Genomic DNA, 18,840 nt, shown 5'->3' on the forward strand with positions numbered 1-18,840 from the left:
CTTTCCCACACAGTCTCAATCAATGAACACTTAAAATAAAAAGAAATACCTCCCATCATATCTGTGAATTTTTATCAATGCTCCATTCAACTACATAGCAAAACTAACAGGGTTTAAAAATAAGCAGAGAAATAACATTATAGATAAAATGATTCAACACAGTTACTTCCATACTCAAGGATATACAAAAATATTGGCAAAACACTAATTGATTAGTATATATTCAATGAATAGATTTTGTAGTTGCTACTTCATATATACTGGCCTGGGGCCTCGGAAATTATATTCCAAGCTGGAAGAAAATATGTAACTCACTCAGCACCTAGATATACCTATACAATTTTGCTTTTTATTCTTTTGGTAAAGTTTATTTTATTTATTTTATTTTTTAATTTTTTTATGAGTGAGAGAAAATGGGCTCTAGACACTGCAAATAAATTCCAGATGTATTTGCCTCTTTGTGCATCTGACATTATGTGGGTACTGGGGAATTGAACCTGGGTTGTTAGCTTCTGTAGTCAATCACCTTAATTCCTAAGCCATCTCTCCAGCCCCCAAAATTATTTTTCACCTAACCTATCAGTTATAAATATGGAAGTTATGATTTAATGGCTATGAAGCATCTTTCTTTATATGGTTTGATTTTTCTTCAATTTTAATACTGAATTCTAGAAATTCAGGCCTGGCACCGTATGTCCATGACATTGGCAGCAGTGTGTTGCCATTCACTGTAGAGCTTTATAGAGAGTTGTGTCAACTCACCAAAAAGATACAAAAGCATATCCTTGGGCATTTTCAAGCAAGGGCATGTAGCAGTGTAGTGTTCTAGTTCAAAGCAGGCTCTTTGGAGCCAGACCACTTGGGTTCAATCTACAGCTCTGCTAAGTACTAGCTCTGCTACTAGCTATGTACTCGTGACCTTGAACAAATTACTCTGCCTTCTCCTGACTCAATTCTTTATCAGGAAAATGAGATTAAAAACTTGTCTTTACCTTGATGTAGAGGTTTAGATGACAGTGTAACACATTTAAAGCAGGGCTGGTACATAATCGGTATTATATAAAATAATGTCCCTCACTAGAACCACTTGCTAATAATAGATCATATTATCTATTATTATAATTACTACTATGCATCTTATCAAAAGAGTTCTACCTAATTTTCAACTCTCTGGAGTCTAAGGACAGGCCTTTGATACTTCACAGAAAGGAAAAGGGTAGGATACCTACTGGAACAACAGGTTTCAGACTCTGGCTACCCGGGTGTGCAGCGCTTGGCTGGGCATCAGCAGGTGGCCCGGGAGCTGGCTCACTGCTTCTCCTTACCAGCAGTGGAGTGCCTGCAGGACACAACAAAAGGTGAGAGGTCAAAAGAATCCTGGGGAGAAGAGAGTATATGGAACAATGTTCTTTAATTAAAGGAGGTTTGGAACACGTTTTTTATGTTAAAACATTCTGTTTGGAAGGGTGCTTGTAAATGAATACACTTAATGGTCTTTGTTATCGCTATATAGAATGATGCACAAACAAAGCTTTCAACCCTCAACCTTCCCCATTTGCATTTTAAAACAAGCCATTGCATTTAATAGAATCTATTAAACAATGCAAAGTGGACAGTGGGCAATCTAAATGCAGATGGAGGAATACATGTCAGTATTAAAGAAGAATTATTCACAAGACTAATGAAGAGGTTCAAACCTTCAGTGTAATTTTCTACTTAGTAGAACTAAAGACATATGGTTATTACTGCCATTTGGTACTCACCAAATCTTTTTTTTTAATGATTGAATGATCTAAAGGTTTGTTTTTCTAATCATCAAATCTTTTGAACAATGATACATTCTGAAATAAAATATGTGCTGGGGCTCTAGCATTAATGTCTGTTTAAGTACACAAGGAGATTGGTTTCATTCCTTTCTTTTTCTCCTAAAGTAGCTAAAACTGATAAAGAAAATAAGTTAGTTCTTCTAAAAATATATCCTGATTTCTTTTTAATTTAATAAAAGCTTCCACTATTAAATATTTGAGTCAGTTATTAAATTTTGAAAAAAGATCATACTATTAGAAAGTTCAAATGAAATTCAACCTTAGCAGAGCTTACAATCTAACCACTCTGACTGCAATTAGGCCTAAAATAATTTGCCTCATACAAAATTTTCTGCTATACAGAAAAAGCTAAAAGAAATGTGCTTGTGGCTTAAAAATCACTCTCATGGAAAAATTATCTTTATTTGCATGCTTTGGGGAAAAGAGAAGAAAACAGTCCAACTGCAATTACTCATTTATCAATATTCTGAAAACAATTTCCCAAACCACACAAAATACTTCAGTTTCAAGAAACATTTTTTTCATTCATGCTTTAATTTATTTATAAAATAGATTTTTATGTCCTACAACATTCTTATTTTATAAAAAATATAGAATTGCTAATATTTTATCCATTTCCAAATAGGTATTATTTTCTTAAAAATACATCTCTCATAATAAGAACTTAACATGTTATTCAAGGTATGGACACAATGCCAGAGTGCAAATAAAACCTAAGATCACATTCCTTGATCACTTTTAAATCAATAGACACACTACTATATTATTCTCCACCATTTCAATCTCCATCTCAAAAGTGTTCTAAGTAACTTGACATAGTAATAACTATATGGTTTTCAATTGTTTCCTGAATAAAACTTAAAAGTGAAATATGAAGAACCCAAGGAACATGTGTCCTAACACTCAGGGTCACATCAGTTTTTTCCTCTGCTTAAGACTAAATTCTTTTCAGATTAAGTGCCTGAATTTATTTATATATATATATATGGTATGTATGTATCTCACAATCTTTAAAATCAAGAAGAAAATAGGGGAGGGAAACACCATGAATTTCTCAATTGCTTCCAAGTATTTATTGTGCTGTATACACTACAAGTTAATAATTTCAAATTGGAGAAAATAAATAGAAAACAAAGAATGAAATTTTGCATCATCAAGTTATATCCTCATTGTCAAAAACACGTTGATTTAGAGGCACAGAAATGAAAATGATGATCAAATATCTTAATTTCAGTAAATCTTATTTATTAGTAAAATTTAATTTTAGTTACCATGTTTGTTCTACTGAGTCATGTGTTTTTTAGAATGTGTGTGATTATTCTTTGGCTAATAAATGTATCTTTCTTAAATTATAGAAGACAGCTTTCCTTTAACTTTAAGGATACATGCCTATGTCTGTCTCATTATATCAGTATCTACTGTTTTAATGATACAATGTTAAATTATTTAATATGTTTTAAAAATATCAGGTATTCAGGCTTGTATATTCAATGTGCCATAATATTATATTGTGACTCCAAAAAGATGAAGGTCCAGTTTTTCTCAATATATCTGCTATTAAAAATTATATGTGGTATTCCATTAATCTGTAAATTTTTCACATTTTTATGTATTAGTTAAAATGAATTTAATAAACATAAAAACTTTCAGCTAAGCAGTCAAACAAACTTTAAAATGGTTGGCTCTTTCTTACTCTCAACTCACTAGGAAAAAAGTTTTCTTCTAGATTCAATTTTTTTCTTTTTACTCCACATGTGAATGTCTCTTTTTAGTCACCTTCTAATTTTTCCTTGGCTGTCTTGATGTGTTAATAACAAGTGCAAATCATTTCATATTGGAATTAATAATGAGCATCTAGAAATATGAACTGTTATCTCGGTTTTTAAACCACTCCTCCTTGAATCATTTTTCTTTTCAATTACCAACCCCCATTTGCAAGTGCTTGTCAGGAAGAGTGAGAGTTACAACTTAAAGATAGAAAGATGTATCATTGTGTACAACAGAAGGCAAGAGATGAAAAGTACAGAAGCTGATTTGAACACATCATTACTATACATAGAGTAAAAGTCATATTTTCAAAGTAAAGCTTTCTTAAGGACAGGGGGTCCCTCCACCCAGTTCTATGGAGCCATGCATTGTGTTGTGGAGAGGATTAAAACATAACATCTGCATTAGGGCAGCTTAAAACTAAACCAAAAAGAGTATATGTTAACACCATTCACAGCCACGTTTTCATTCAGTGCACAGGACAATGGGATTTGGAGTCAAACAGACTGAATTACGCTGTTGTTAGCTCTGTGATATTGGACTTGAACCACATTGTGATCATCTCATTCTTCAAAATCTGGTGCTAATAACATATTGCAGAGCTGAGAGGAGGTGGGAATGAAATGGAGCACACATGGGGCGTGACATTGCCCACCGTCATTTTTAAACATGAAGCCTGCACTCTCTCCCCAAACGCTCTCAAAGGGAGAAATGCCCCTTTCAATTCAGTGTAAACAGTATCATTGTTCATAAAGTTGAACTGTTGATAAGCACATTAATTTTCATGGTATAATATATGGATGAGAAGAAGATCAAACTCTATGTTAAACTAAAGAGAGCCTTACTGTAGAAGGTATTTAAGAAAAAAAAAATAATGATGGAATAGGAAGGGAGCTCAGGAATGGGAACATTTTCTAATTAATTGAGAACTCTGATTGTAGGGGTTTTTTTTTTTGTTTGTTTGTTTGTTTGTTTTTAGTTTACTTCAAGAAACAATAACATTCTTTGGAACAAAAAAATTCAAGCAAGGTAAGGAATTTTGAGTCCTTCAAGGCATAAATTAATGGTGGCTGTCTTTAAAAAATATATTTATTTATTTAGGAGAGAGACAGAAAGAGGCAGTGAGCAAGAGAGGAAATAGGCAGCCAGCTCCTCCAGCCACTGCACATGAACTCCAGACCCACGTGCCACCTTGTTCATCTGGTTTTCATGGGTACTAGGGAGTCAAACCTGGGTCCTTCAGCTTCACAGGCAAGTGCCTTAACCACTAAGCAATCTCTCCAGCCTGCACCATGGCTATTTTTTTTAAAACACAGTTAGCTATTAGAAGCTCCACCCGGTACCAGGGCATACACAGGGAGTTTGGGAATGTGACCAGCCTTGATGCATTTGGTTTACTTTTCAGACCATACATGGGGGTGGGTAGCAATAGCTCAGTGTATTTCAGAGGAAAGCGGGCAACCAGAACGTGTGGGTTACATATGCATAACAGAACACTTATCAGTGAGCAGGTACCACAGGGGAGGTGAGTCCCCATGCTGTTTGGACAGATACACTGAGACTTTGCAGAAGTCCAAGGCTGCTATACGGAGCAGGAGAAGGGCCCCTGGATGCATACATCACTGCTGCTTACTAGAACCTCATCAAATATGAGCCTTGCCATATGAGACACTGTAGAAAGAAACCCCTATGCATGTTTGGGAGGGGCTTCCCAGCTTAGGTGAATTGAGGTGAGAAGACCCACTTTAAACGTGGGTGGCACAGTTCTCTCTGTTTAATGCATGTTACTCAGCTGCTTCATGCCCCTGCTGCCACCGCAGGCTGTCTCCCCTCAAACTGTAAGCTGAAAGAAATTCTTCCTCCTTAAATTACTGTCGCCAAGTATTTTGTGGCAACAATGAAGTGAGCAACTGGTATGCCTCGTAAATTTCAATTCCTATTCAACCACTGACTGTGAGTGTTTGTGGCTTGTACAACTCTTAGCAGAAAACATACACACTTAATGAAGGCTTTTGTCTCTAAAATTTTAAGATTATGGGCTATATTTATCATATCGTTGTAGTCCTTGGGCCAGTTGGTACTGGTCAAGCCACATCCTTGAGGGTGGTTAAACAAAAATGGAGTCAGTGGACAGGTGTTATGAGTGGTGTTGTATCTTCAAGCTCTTCAACAATTACTATGTTAGTGATGGTGAAATGAGTGTGCAAAGGGGTTCAGTAAAGCATCCATTGTTCCTTTAAGTATCATTAAGGAAGCTCAAAGAATAATTGCCTACTTCAACTTTAAGAAATGGACTGATAGAGGTAACAATAAAAGGTTCAAATTACTATACTAGTGGATCATGCAAGATATAAAGGTCAACACATACACAAGTTGTGAACACACACAATGAGATTTTTCTTCTTCTGAAGGATGTGTTTGGATTCTGCTATCTTAAATAATAGGTGATATCATTTGATATTAAACTTGAAGGGCTTCCCAGGATAACTAGTTACAGAAAATAAAACCAAGGACTTGAAGAATCATTACATGTGATGATACAGGAGGCAGAGAAAACAAGCGATAGTTTTAAACAGCCTCACATGAAGTCCCAGAGCACATGTTCTACATTGTATGGTGAGTGGCAGCAAAGATTTATTTATGTAAAGACAGTTAATGATCCTTCTGAGCAAAACCAGAAGGCCAGCTTGTCATCAATATCACTGCCATTTCATCCCAGGGCAGCAACAGTGAAAGTGCCAACATGACCTGACATTCTATAAGAATGGGGGCTGGGGGCTCTAGCCTAGTGAAGCTGGAAGAGGGATCTGACACTCTCTAAGAATGAGGGGGTATCTAGTTTAGTGAGGCTGGGAGAGCCATCTGAAGAGGATGCACAGGGAGTGCCTGTGGCCAGAGGCAGAAACTGAGAGAGTCTGGAAGTGTTTGGAAGGAGACTGGCAACTGCCTATACATTCATGCAATGACAATGAGCATTAAACAGACCCCTTTACTCATTCTTATGCCTCTTGCTTAGACATTCGCTCTTAATGACATGCTTGTTAGTGAAATGTGTTGATCAGCTTGAAAAACCAGCACTAAATTACAAGTAGGCACAACATAAAAGTGAATTTGAAGTAATTGATGTGGGACATTATACGGAGTCCAGGATGAATGACTGGAGACAAGTATGGGGTGAATATGCTGAAAGGGTAGAAGGATCCTTAAAGTCCATGTGCCATGCAACATGCCAAAAAAAAAATGATAAAATGAGGCCAGGATTTTATATTCTCCCAGAATACTCAGAAGTAAAGAGGATGTAGAATCATTCATTGTTAGAGCATCCATGGGGGAGAGCAACAAAGTTGCAACAAAGTTGTTGGGGAGTAAAGAGAAAGGAGAAAGGATTACAGTGATGGCCTACTAATGTGGGGAGAGGGCAAATGCTGGTCTTCGTGGAGTCTCCATTTTTCTCTGATTAAGGAGCTAGGTCCTAAAGCATTACTGTATTATGAAACCACCTAAACAATTGACCAGTTTGATGACAAAGAAGACACTACCCCACATCCCCACCATGCTACTGACATTTAACAGGATAAACATGAAGTAAAAAAAAAAAAAAAAGAAAATCCCAGTTTTGAAGATCTCTACATTGGTATTATATTTCATGTTGCTCATGAAAGGAATTACAAATGGCAGAGATTTTATAAATTTAAAACTACCTAAAGACATAGGAAACTATACATTCTGTCAAAGTGTCAATATTAATAGTATACAGAAAGATGCCTGCATCTTGCCATTGTGATTTCATGTAGTCCATTTCCTTAATAGTTCTTCAAGTAGTCAGCATCTATAGTGATACTTTTCAATTATCTTGAGCATTCCAATGTGCTGAGTGACTCTGGGATTAAAATATGAGTGTATCCCCCATAAATGTAGTTCAAGTAGATGACAGCTCAGAAAAACATTTCTTCTAAAGGTGGCTTTGTCATTATGCTGCTTCTAGAAGCTATTGTACCTCCAAGTCCAACCTTTTCTCATCGGCTCTATGAACATGTCAGGGAACTAGCCCAGAGCCCTACTCCAGATCCACAAAGAGATAGCCCCATGATTTATATAGCCAGTACAGAAATTGAAGTCCAGGGTAATTAAGTTCCTTACTTGATTTGTGCTATAGTTTTGTTCACTTGATACTTTTCAGAGTGTGGGTCACATCCTCCATGTGGTAGATGCATAGAAGTAAGAAGAATGATAGATTTTTAACTCATTAGTAATTCTTTTAATCTCAAGAAGTTAGAAGAGAGAAAGAGTTTGAAAGATACAGATAAAAGGAACGGGGTGTTGGGGTGGGGGGCTGGAAACCGAGTATCAAGAAGTCAGACGTTAACCCACAGGTTCTCAGGCAGGGCTCATTTAGAGTTCCTTTCTCTTGCAGATGACTTACATGACTTGCCAGCATTCCTATTATTCCTGTCAATACTTCAGTAAAATGAGACTGGCAGAAGTGGTACATCATTTGCTTTTGGAGACAACTAGAATTTCTTTCTGTGAGGACTTTTTATAGGTATCAGATAGTGCATTTCAACTGATGCTTAACAAACCCTATAGCACTGATATCTAGAGACCCATAAAAAAATTGGTAATGATATCAATAGCTGCACAATTTATGGCAAAGTACCGAGAAGAGATTACTCTCTCCTCAGGAGTGCCTGACCTGCCTCGGAACCTGGCCTGTGATGAATGCAGCAGCTGTGATGCGCTTTCAGACACCGAGATGGAAAAAACACACCAGAAAAACCACGTCAAATTTTAGCAGCCAAGAAACTTCACTGCATCAGTAAAGAGACTCACAGTATTATTGCTATGAAAGGAGCAAAGCAGTGAAAATGGACTAGTTAGTACCATTTTGCTTCCATTTTAACTTGCAAAAGCTATGCTTGTGCAATATATGACGGAACGCTGGCAAGTAATTCAGAGAAAAGCCCCTTAGTGCACAACGGGTAGGAATGAGCCTGATCCAGTGAAGCTCTTTTAGTATTTGGAAACCTTCTTCATCCTGAGCATTGTTGCTGAACAAGCAAGGGAAAGGGATCCTCGCTGACTTCTATTTGGGCTTAGACACTTCTCCAAGTATGGCTATGTCTTTACCATCAAGTGTTATCACCAACTTTTCTGAAGATATCAGCTTTCTCAACTGTAGAAGTTTTCATATTCTTATCTGATTGATATACACACATTTACAGTTTTGTAAATTACTAAGACTACTCTATTGTATCGTTTTGCTTTGGGACAGTTAATGCCAGGTCTTACACATATATTAGGTCTCAGGTATAATAAGTTGAAACAATGACAAGTTACAGGGAATGTCCCAGGCCAGCAAAGGACCCGTTGTCTAAAAGGCAAACACTAAAGAAGATATCCAATATTAATAAACATGAATAAATATATCTGTATTAATAAATTTAAACAAAGTCCACTAAATCATAGAGGTTGAAGGGAAAAAGCTAATGTACGCATGCTGGCTTCTAATTCTTTGTTCTGGTATTCAAAGATTTTGATGGTTTACCCAACCTACTTATTTAATTATATTGTGTAGTGAGTTCCCTGCTGTGACCTATGTGCTGAAAAGGGACACTTGTGGTTGTTTAAAAGTGACCTACTTTTTCTCACTTTAAAGTATCTCTGTACTATTGAAATCATCTGTATGCCCATCACTCTTTGTAGGGTGTGTTCCCAACAGCTCTAAACCATCTCCACATCTTTGGAATGTCTTTGTAGTTCCTGATAGTAGGTAGTGCTAGTCATCTGGGTGGGCAATATAGGAATACTCCTATCTCTCAGTATTGTGACCCACAGGTACTCAGGCAGGTGGTATAATGACATGATTATGTCTTGCTGTTTTGTGTATCTAGCACTACAAATATATGTGTATAATAAGATAAATAAGATTTGGAAAGTGTAAAAAAGCCATAAGCTAGTTGATAGAATTTTTCACTCACTTGATGTATAAAATTGTAAGCATATAATTCACTGCTCATTGACACCTTGACAAATGGGAAGCTCGCTAACCGGAATAGGCTTGAACATGAAACATAGAATTATAATGCCCACACTTGTAGGACGAAAGCCTGAAGCAGTTGCACAGATTACAAGTCTGTTCATCTGAATCTCCATGGATATCTATCCCCCAAACCACTATTAAAACAAAAACCATTTGATTCCTAAGCTACATATTGAATTATTCATTCATCATATCTATTAAAATATTAATATGAAGATATTGTTGATGAATATATAGACAAAACAGAAAGGGCCAATATTCAAATGTTAATAAATATATATATTAATTCATCCAACATTTTTGTATTTCATGGGAGGCCAGTTTATAGACTTCTATATTTGCAATTTTTTTCTGATTCTAAATGGTAAAGTATGCAAATTTAAATGTTGTTTTGAAAATATTTGATATTTTTGTTAAATAGAAATCTTGTCCAAATTGGACAACTTTAAAGCCCCATGAAATGTAGATATGCTTATCTTTTTAGAATATGTTAGATTCTACTGTCTTGTGTGAATATTTGTATTTTTCCAGTCTCTCTTAAATTTGGTAATTTAAAATTTTTTAATGGATGTCTAAACCATGCCTGGCAATTTTAGGCCCTCTGGGGTATATCAGGTAAATAACGAAATATAGAAGTATAATAGCATGGACAAAACAAGTTCATAAACCAGCATTTTGATATGGAGATTGGTGAGGAAGGTAAAAACATGGGACAACAGTACATTGTCACTTTTGTACTAACGCGCAGCTCACCTGAGCCCATCATGTGGGGTACCAGCAGAGCAGGCACTTAAGCGTATGTGCCCATGGACTGAAACAGATCTACAGACACAAAGATCAAGCTTCAAACCCAAGGATGCTTGGAATGTGCAATGTCTCTGACGAGGATGTTTCTGAATCATAGAAAGGCTCTATGCTCCCAATACGTAAATAAAATGCTAGTCAGGTTTGTTTCCTTTCACCCAACACTTTTTTTTTTCTTTCACATCAACATTTATTTTAAAACAAACATGATTCACACTAATGCTGCATATGTTATCACCCTTGCAACTTAATGATAAATGAGCATAAAAGTGACATCAACACCATGGCTAACTCAAGGAGAGGCTCTGAAATACTGACTACCATCTTGTCAATTACTGTGGTTTATGAAGGGATCCATTGCACTGTTAGTTGATGTTTGTTTCCTATAGTTTATAGGCCCAGATACTAGTAACTTATGAGGTTAATCTATATTCATAAGATTTATAGTAACCCATGGAATAGCTAAAAAGATGATAGTTAAGTTTACCTGGAAAGATTCCATGGAAGGGCTGATTTTAATTCAGTCTTTTTAAATGCAGAAGATAAATGAAATAATTGGTATAAATGAAGATATTGCTAGGTGGCAGAGAGGCATGTGGTTTCGAGGTTAGCAATGGCTCTCTATACATGGGGACCCATAAGACGTTTTCAGCCAGGACAAGGGCATGGACCCAGTGACTAGAGGATAATGAAATTAACAAGTCTAAGGAGTGTGATCAGAACAGCATTACTAGAAAAGCTTAAAATTAGAGAATTTTAATTACATCTACAATAAATGTATGAGGTTTCAAAAGGAAGACAATCTATGACATTTGTTCTTTTAGATGCTGAGTTACTGGTTAAAATTTATTTTGGGAAGAAAATATTATTTTATAAAACTATGAAAGCCTTGGCTAAGAGAACAAGTGAAGGTTTCTTGTCCCCACCATTTGTTTAGTAAATCCCTCATTAACACACACACACACACACACACGTGAATCTTAATGTGTCCAGTGTAAGGGCCATGGTTTTGGGATCCTTGCTTGATTTAGTAGGGAACACTCTGGGATGGTTCCCAGGTTCAGCGATGCCCATCCACACCAAGTGTCTGTGGAAATCATTTCTTTGTGTTAATTTAAGGATACAACTCCTAGAATACTTTGCTGGAAGAAGAAAGAAAGAGAAAAAAAAAAAAGAGCAGCAGTGCCTTGAAACCAGAACCATAGAGCTGCAGTTGTAAACAATTACTGCTAACATCAAAGCACTAAATTCAAATCACCAAGTCTTTCCTGATAAATGAGAAACATCCAGTCAGTTTAAGGCATTCTGCACACAACTCTATGATTTGTCAATTGCATGTGAAACCTTTGATCATTGCATTTTACTGGAGCAAAGTCCCTGAAAGAAGCGGAGGAAGTGGTAGGTTTGGGAAATACTATTGTCTCTAAGGAGCAAGGATGGCTTTAGACCACTGCCCCCTTACGCAAATGCCGTGTTCTGTGTGGTAGCAAAGCAAAGGGCCTCTGGGATCATTTCATTCTTCTGATAGATGTAGAAAGCATCATTTCTACTTGACAACACTTAAAATTCTAAACTAGGGTTGCTGAACTGAAGCTCAGCCCAGAAAACAGACTCAGAGCTTCTCCAGTTGGTAGCTAACATGCCTAGTGGAAGTGCCAGAGGAACTTCCAGGACTTTTACAATATGCTTAATTCTGACTTGAGACCTCATTTGCAGCCCCATTGCCGCTCCCGGAGCTTAAGGTTTGGCTTTAATGTCAAGTACCTTCTACTGAATGCAGCCAGTTAGGTAGAAAACAGGTCATAATCTGTCCATGATGTTGAAATGACCCAGCTGTCCCAGACTTTGTGACATAAAATTAAATAACTGAACCCCAGTCCAGTTTCCAGGACCATCCACATATTCCATATGGCTGCTGTTTTGCTACTGATTTGGCCCATTACACAAGCTGAAGAACATCACCCCAGCTGACTAATTCACCACCCCCACCCCCGGCACAGTGAGGCAATGGGCCAGGGCTCATCATCTACTTTGCAGTATAACCCCTATATCAAACTCAGTGAGCATCAAAATGGGGAGGCCATGGTACAAAAGCAAATTCTATGTCTGGGATTCTTTGGGAAGAAAAACATTGTTCATGACAACATTAGAGTTCTAATTTTACAACAATTCTTTAAGTGTGTATGTGTGAGTGTGGCATGTGTGTGCCACTGATTGTGTTAAGAGGTCAGAGGACAACTTTGAATGTTGGTCACTACTTTTCAACTTGTTTCAGGCAGGATCACTTATTGTTTGCTACTGCATGCACCAGACTAGATGGCCTGTGAGCTTTCAAAGAGGCTCTTATCTCTGCCATCCATCTAACCATATGTGTGCTAGGATTACACACATGCTCCGTGTCTGTTGTTTTTTAATATTTTACTTGTATTTATTAATTTGAGAGAGAGATAAAAAGAAATAGGCAGGCAGAGAGAGAGAGAGAGAGAGAGAGAGAGAGAGAGAGAGAGAGAGAGAGAGAGAATGAGTGCACCAGGGCCTCCGGCCACTGCAAACAAACTCCAGATGCATGTGCCACCTTGTGCATCTGGCTTACATGGGTCCTGGAGAGTCAAACCTGGGTACTTTGACTTTGCAGGCAAGCGCCTTAACCACTAAGCCATCTCTCCAGCCATGTATCTGGTTTTATATAGAGTTTGGGCATCTGAATTCAGGTTCCTAAGAACTTTTACCCACTGAGCCATCCCCCAACTCTAAAGTCCTAATTTTTAAGGGAAGATGGTTGGACAAAAGGATGCCTACTAATGCTAAAGTATGGCAAAGCTAGAATAAGATTAGTGTTATTTTCCACAAGTGGGCTTTTTGATAGTCACAGGAATGATTACATTTACAACAAATATAAATAATTCAAGTAATTCAATGATTACATTATTAAGAACCTTTAAGGTTATTTGATGATCAGAGCAAGAATGTTTATATCACTATTTTTCTTATGGGAACTAGGAATAATAAATTTATATCTGAAAGATGGGATATCTAATAGCTATATGTATTGAAGGGAGTACCTGTTTTATGTAGCTTCTGTCCTGAGTCTAATATTTCTATTTTACTACCCAGGACTAGTGCATTTTGCCAGATTTGTACTTATTTTAAGAGAGGGCATCAAATAGCCAATACTGATAAGAAGTCACATAGTAACAAATGGAAGGAAAATTTACCAAGATGAAAAGGAATATGATATCAAAATTTAACAAAAACCTACAAGCAATGACAAATATTAAATTGAAGGTGCTGATAAGAGGCCAGCATCTAAATCAGGTAGCCTTTGAGCTTGCCATGTGGTTCTTGAGACAAGTGTTCTTTAACTCGAGATAAAGGAGCATAACCTCATGTCTTGAGGCTTATCAGGGCAACACCCAGAAATGTCCTTAAAAAAGACTAAAAGGAGGAATTGCCCTAATAAGCAGTCCATGAAAGTGAGGATGCTATCAGAGCTATGTTTGTGCAATGCCTGTCTGAGTTGTCTAATTTTATTTTTATGTAGGGGATATATACATGCACGCACCTACACACCAACACACACAGAGCATGGCTCTCAAATGAAATAAACCAGATTATCATGAATGTCAGTGACACCATTTTGTATGTTTTTATTGTTCCTTCTATATCTGCAACTAAGAATCTTTCTAGCTTCTGGTAATCTGTAAAGTCTAATATTTTCACAAAAGGCTTGCAACAGATGCCCCTTTTCTATAGTTTCTGAGTACTTTTTCCTTATTTTCTTTTTTTAACCTATGAAATTTTCAAATATAATTTTTTGCATTGTCCCTGCATACTCTCACTACCCCCATCCTCCTTCTGTTTATATTTCACATGTATCCTTCATCCATCCCTCCCTCCTCTTCTAACTCATCTGTCTTTATTCACTGTTGGTTGCAGTTCTGTGTCTATAGGTTTCATCTACATTTGGCCCCTATGTAAACCCACTTACAGATATTATAAGTTAAGACCTCCCACCCACATCAGAGAGAACATGTGGTTCTGGTTTTGCTGAGTCTGAGTCACTTCACTTAATATGGCTCTTTACAGATCCATCAATTTTCCTGCAATTTCATTTATTTTTTCTGTGCTGTTGAATCCTATTATGTATGTGCCCGATTTTCATTATCCATTCATCTGCCAGTGGACATCCAGGTCATTTTCAATTCTTAGCCATTGTAAAGAAAGCTGCAATAAACATGGATGTGCAAGTATCTCTAGAGTAAAGTGTGGAGTCCTTCATGTATGTGCTCAGGAGTGGTGTGACTCAGTCATATGAGAGGTCTATTTATCTTCGTGAAACTCCATACTGATTTCTATAATGGCTGTACGTGTTTATACTCCCACCAACAGTGAAAGAGGATTTCTCTTAACCTTCACCCTCATCAGCATTTTTTGTGTGTTTTCTTGATGATAGCCATTCCGACTAGGGTAAGATGATAATCCAAACTTGTTTTGATTTGCATTTATTTGATGGTTATGGTGGGCCATTGTGTTTCTTTTTTTGTGAATTATTTGTTCAGTTTCTTTGGTGACTGGAAAATTGTGATTTTTTTTTCTTTTAACTTTTATATTTCTTAGGTTATTCAGAAGAATGATGTTTGTTTGTTTTTTCAAAAAAAATCTTTTATTTTCATACAGTTCTATTTGTTGAATCCTGGGTGTATTTATGTGCTACTAGAGTCCTGTTAAGACAGTTCTATACTATGCCAATACTCTGGGTCAACGTTTTCCCTCTGGTACTTTCTGTACTTCGGTTTTTAGATTGAGGTCCTTGATGCATATTTATACAGGAGGAGAAGTATGGATCTAACTTCATTTTTCTGCCAGTGGATAACCAGCTTGACAGCACCATTTGTTGAACAGGCTATCTTTCTTACATTTCATATATTTGGCCTGATTTTTAAAGATTAGGTAGCCAAAGCCCTGCGACTTAATTTCTGGATGCTTTCTCTTGTTCCATTATTCTAAGACTACATGGATACCAATGCCATTCCTGTACACAGCCTCCTTTCGTGGTTTCTTGCCGTAGGATTGCTTTGATTCTTGGTAGTCTATTGTGGTTCCATAGGAACTCCTGAATTAACATTTACAGGCCTGTTAGGAACATTAGAATTTTGATAGGAATTTCATTGAATATGTAGACTATTTTTGATAGGATAGCCATTTTCAAAAAGCTGATTGTTTCAACCCAGGAGCATGGGAAAGTCTTTATATCATGTAGTATCTTCTTTGATTTCTTATTTTACTGTCTATAATTTCATTATAGAGATACTCAATATTTTGGTTAGGTTTATTCCTAGGTATTTAATATTTTTGGCAACTATTGTGAATGGGAAATTTTCCTTGATTTCTTTCTCTGTGAGTTCATTATTGTTGTATGTGAAAGCTGTCATTTTTTGTTTTGTTTTATTTAATGTCCTTCATGTCTACTTAAGGTATTTATTTCCTCTTTGAAATATTTTTGGAGATTATATTGAGATTTTTTAAGCATAGAATCATGTCATCTACAAACAGGAAAAGTTTAATTTTTTCCAGTTTTCTTTTTTTTTTTTTTATGTCTTCTTCTTGTCTTATTGCTCTCTCTCTGAGAATTTGAGCACCATATTAAATAGAAGTAGTAGGAATGGGTATGTGTTTTATTCCTGATTCTTCAGGAAATGGCCTCAGTTTTCCTCCACTTAACATAATGTTGTCTCTGGGTTTGTTGTATATGGTCTTTATTATTTTGAGGTATGAGGCTAGAGTGAGACCCTACCTTGTCCATCTATTGTGATTTTTTTTCCATTATTTTTAACATGAAGGCAAGTTGATCTGGTCACTTTCAAAATATCTTTTAAATGGTTGTCAAAGAGAAAACTCAGTAATTTCAAAGTAGATTTACATGCTACAATAAAAAGATTTACTACCCAGCTAGTATAGTCTCTTCAAGGCATGCAAGGACCACGTTCTACCCAGGGGAGGGGAATTAGACTCCCTAGCAGGATGGGAAGTAGCAAAATCACGTTTCAAAGGGTGTAGACATACTAAGATGGAAGAATCAGTGGCCATGAAACATTTTACCATTGCCTCTACTTCTATATTCTAATTTCATAAGCCCCTATGTTTAGAGTACAGATTTCATAAGCCCTTATGTTTAGAATAGATTTCATTTCCTATCTAAAACAAACATATGGTATCAAACAGCCTTTTAATGCTCAGATTTAAATTAGTTTTCAAGAGATAAAATGACTGAAATACTTCTGCTATTTGTATATGCTTAAGAGCAATATTTATATCAACATATTGGCAAAGGAAATGTTAACTTCCTTAAATCTCACTGGGCCCACAGTGTCATCTTAAGAAAAAAAAAAAACACAATTACCTAAAATATTTACAGTGTTGTATATGGATATGGTGGAAAGTGACTGTGGGACCTATCTCCAGCAACTTTTCAGCAAAGAAACTTAACTACACATCACCCAAGTATATTCACTAAACAATCTAACTGTGTGTGACAAACATGGTTGTTTCATTCAGATGCCATGTGGTCACTGTTGCTTTTCTACAACCATTCAACCAGTAGCCAGTATGCAAACCAGGAAGCCTGTGTTCCAGGTAGAGTTTATGCTGCTTCTTTATAATTGACCCCAAGGATATCTCTCTGTCCCTGACAGCAGGGGTTTCTCAGTCTTGGGTAATAACTCATTCATAAACCTTGAGCACAAATTAAGGGATTTAATCAATAGATCATCATTCTAGCCCATAGATGACATAGAAAATACTAAACTGTGTTACATAGTAATGATATATTTTGCTTTGTAGAACTTTATACACAGGGTTGCAATGAAAAAAAATCTATCTGTGGTTTAGAACTATTAGAAAAGGAGTTTGAATAAGCAAAATGGAAGATCCAAAGTTTCACTGCATCACAACATGGAGCTGGATGGAGAGTCTCTGGGTATTGCAAACACCTTGAGGAAAAACATCTAGCTCAGGATTCAATGCAGTGATCCTATACAGCCCCTCAATCTTTGAAAACTTGTGCTAGCAACTGTGCTAATTCCTGGGGAAACAAACATGACTATGACACATTTCTTGACGTCCAAAGTACCCCAGAAGATTGATGCATATATCATGATACATAAGGAAATGTCATCAGTGGTATCTAAGTCGTCATTGCAAAGCACAAGAGGAGCAAGAAAGAATTGTAGCCAGAGCATTTGGGGAGAGCTTCACAGGACAACCAGCCTCTAATGGGTATTCATATATCCATCTATCTACCCGCCCACCCATTATGCTCAAGAGACTATCCTGGAAACAATGGGAAACATTCAAGATTAAGAAAAAAAAAAAAAAAAAAAAAAACCTTCAGAAGAACTTTTAGCCCATCTGTAGAAAGACTTAGAAGGTTAAGACTTGCCGGGCGTGGTGGCACACTCCTTTAATCCCGGCACTTGGCAGGCAGAGATAGGAGGATTACCATTAGTTCGAGGCCACCCTGAGACTCCATAGTGAATTCCAGGACAGCCTGGGCTAGAGTGAGACCCTACCTTGAAAAAAAAAAAAAAAAGACTTAAAAGCCATCACCAAGAGAGGAGGGTTTGTGCTTATCTTTTGGAATTGAAGAAGATATCCTGTAGAAGGAAAGGATGGTGAGTGGTGATAGATGATGGTGAGTAATATAGGAAAGCTCTGACAGAGAAAAATAATGACAACCACATGTAATATTTGCAAAATATATTTGTCAGCTGGGTGTGGTGGCCCATGTCTTTAATCCCAGAACTCAGGAGGCAGAGGTAGGAGGATACCTGTGAGCTTGAGGCCACCCTGAGCCTAAATAGTGAATACCAGGTCAGCCTGGGCTAGAGTGAGACTCTACATCAGATATATATATATATATATATATATATATATATATATATATATATATATATATATATATATATACACACACACACATATATATATTTGTGAACATATTTAAAGGTAATGTTAAAGGCATGAGAGAATGAATGAGACAGAGCCATGAGACAATGCATGAACAGGTTGAAACATGTATCGCTTAAGTCTGATTTAGCAATTGTCTTTTCAAATCTTTGTTCTACAATATTTTAAATAAAATGCAATAGGCCCTTTACCAATATCTCAAGGATTATATATGACATATTTCTATTTTATTTTTTGGATGCTTATTTAATGAGAACATGGATTTCCTGTATACAGAGTATATATTATGTTAGTGCATACTAGCAACTGATTCTGATATCCTGAAACATTATTGAATTTATTAGTCTAACAAGCTTCTGAGATTTTTTTTTTTTTTTGGTTGGTTGTATAAAATCATGTCATCTATGAACAGTGAGATTGTTTTTTATTTTTTCAAAT

General features: G+C 36.6%; 1 protein-coding gene across 1 annotated transcript in view; it reads right to left on the reverse strand.

The window, feature by feature from the left end:
* Positions 1–18,840, reverse strand: part of Pard3b (par-3 family cell polarity regulator beta) — a 1,086,921-nt gene that overhangs the window by 599,132 nt on the left and 468,949 nt on the right. Inside the window, exon 4 of the mRNA XM_045147062.1 lies at positions 1,230–1,339. Within this exon, the coding sequence (XP_045002997.1) occupies positions 1,230–1,339 (110 nt within the window). The remainder of the gene's footprint in view (positions 1–1,229; positions 1,340–18,840) is intronic.

The sequence above is a fragment of the Jaculus jaculus genome, chromosome 4 (genome assembly GCF_020740685.1).
Source record: "Jaculus jaculus isolate mJacJac1 chromosome 4, mJacJac1.mat.Y.cur, whole genome shotgun sequence".
NCBI lineage: Eukaryota > Metazoa > Chordata > Mammalia > Rodentia > Dipodidae > Jaculus > Jaculus jaculus.